Source organism: Verticillium alfalfae, genomic scaffold (assembly GCF_000150825.1).
Source record: "Verticillium alfalfae VaMs.102 supercont1.7 genomic scaffold, whole genome shotgun sequence".
Taxonomy (NCBI): Eukaryota; Fungi; Ascomycota; class Sordariomycetes; order Glomerellales; family Plectosphaerellaceae; genus Verticillium; species Verticillium alfalfae.
This window is the reverse complement of record NW_003315032.1, coordinates 508,357-509,358: the sequence shown is the minus strand read 5'-3', so window position 1 is coordinate 509,358 and position 1,002 is coordinate 508,357. Positions and strand designations below refer to the sequence as shown.

Here is a 1,002-nt window from a genome sequence, read left to right as displayed (position 1 = left end):
AATGTGGGAGTACAGGCGAACCCCACGAACAGCGACTGTATTGGCCTCGACCTTGACCTTGTTGAAAGGACTCGCCGTTTTTCACGTTGTCTTACGAGCCAGATATGTCTATTTCGTTTCAAGCAGGGGTTTTCTCATCCATAGGTTTCGTGTTTCTTGGTTTCAAGCACTCAAACAGTTGCAGGCTTATCTACTCATACGGTGCCATCACCCCATGCGTGAAATATGGAAACTCACTCCGCTTTCAGCTTACTTCCAAGTCGCTGGTTGAGTGCATGGTAGAGTGATGCCTTGTATACGCTGATAGCATACACTCACCAAGTCTGTCACCCAGACCAGATGGCGCCCAAGCCACACTGTCCAGCTTGCCTGATTGAAGGTTACAGTGCAGCAGACCGGCATGATCACCATGTTGGAAATACTTCTTTGCACTTTCAGTAGTACACGTACTTTCCCCCATCTATTTGTATCAAACGTTCCCAGAACTGCATTAATCCAGACGCCGTGATCATGACCATCCGAGACCTTAATTGAAGACGCCGGGAAAGCGGGGAGGAATCGTACTGGTCTGTGCATGGTCCTCTGCGGGGCATTTTCCTTTGCGCAACAGCTGCGAAATGCGACTCGCACAGCGAAGCCTAACCTCCGCACCGCCAAAAACGAACGAGAATTCGCTCTGCGACGCCCGGCTTCAAGCTGCGGAAGCCCGGCTGAACTTTCCTACCCAGAGCCTCGACCCTTGATCCATCCAAACGCTGTGGACTCCGGTTCATTTTGATTCTACGACTGTGATTACCATCCCCACCAACATATCGGCGCGACCAAACACGCGACTACTTCCCAAGTCTAGTTTCTCATTTTATACATACGAGCCTGATCTACGCGCTGAACACCCGAAAATGGCTGGCGAGAAGAAAAAGGGCCAGCCCAGCAATGCCGGAATCATCACCGACAAGGCGCGCGCGAGCGCTTCATCCCCGAGTCTCAGCGTGCCGATGTGGG

At 51.9% G+C, this 1,002-nt stretch overlaps 1 protein-coding gene across 1 annotated transcript in view; it reads right to left on the bottom strand.

Annotated features, from left to right (window-relative positions):
* VDBG_05987 (predicted protein) overlaps window positions 1–773 on the bottom strand; it is a gene marked incomplete at both ends in the record, with an annotated part of 1,667 nt that extends 894 nt beyond the window's left edge. The window contains 3 exons of the mRNA XM_003003499.1: window positions 238–263; window positions 319–369; window positions 666–773. Of these exons, the coding sequence (XP_003003545.1) occupies window positions 238–263; window positions 319–369; window positions 666–773 (185 nt within the window). The remainder of the gene's footprint in view (window positions 1–237; window positions 264–318; window positions 370–665) is intronic.
* Between the last annotated feature and the right edge of the window lie 229 nt (window positions 774–1,002).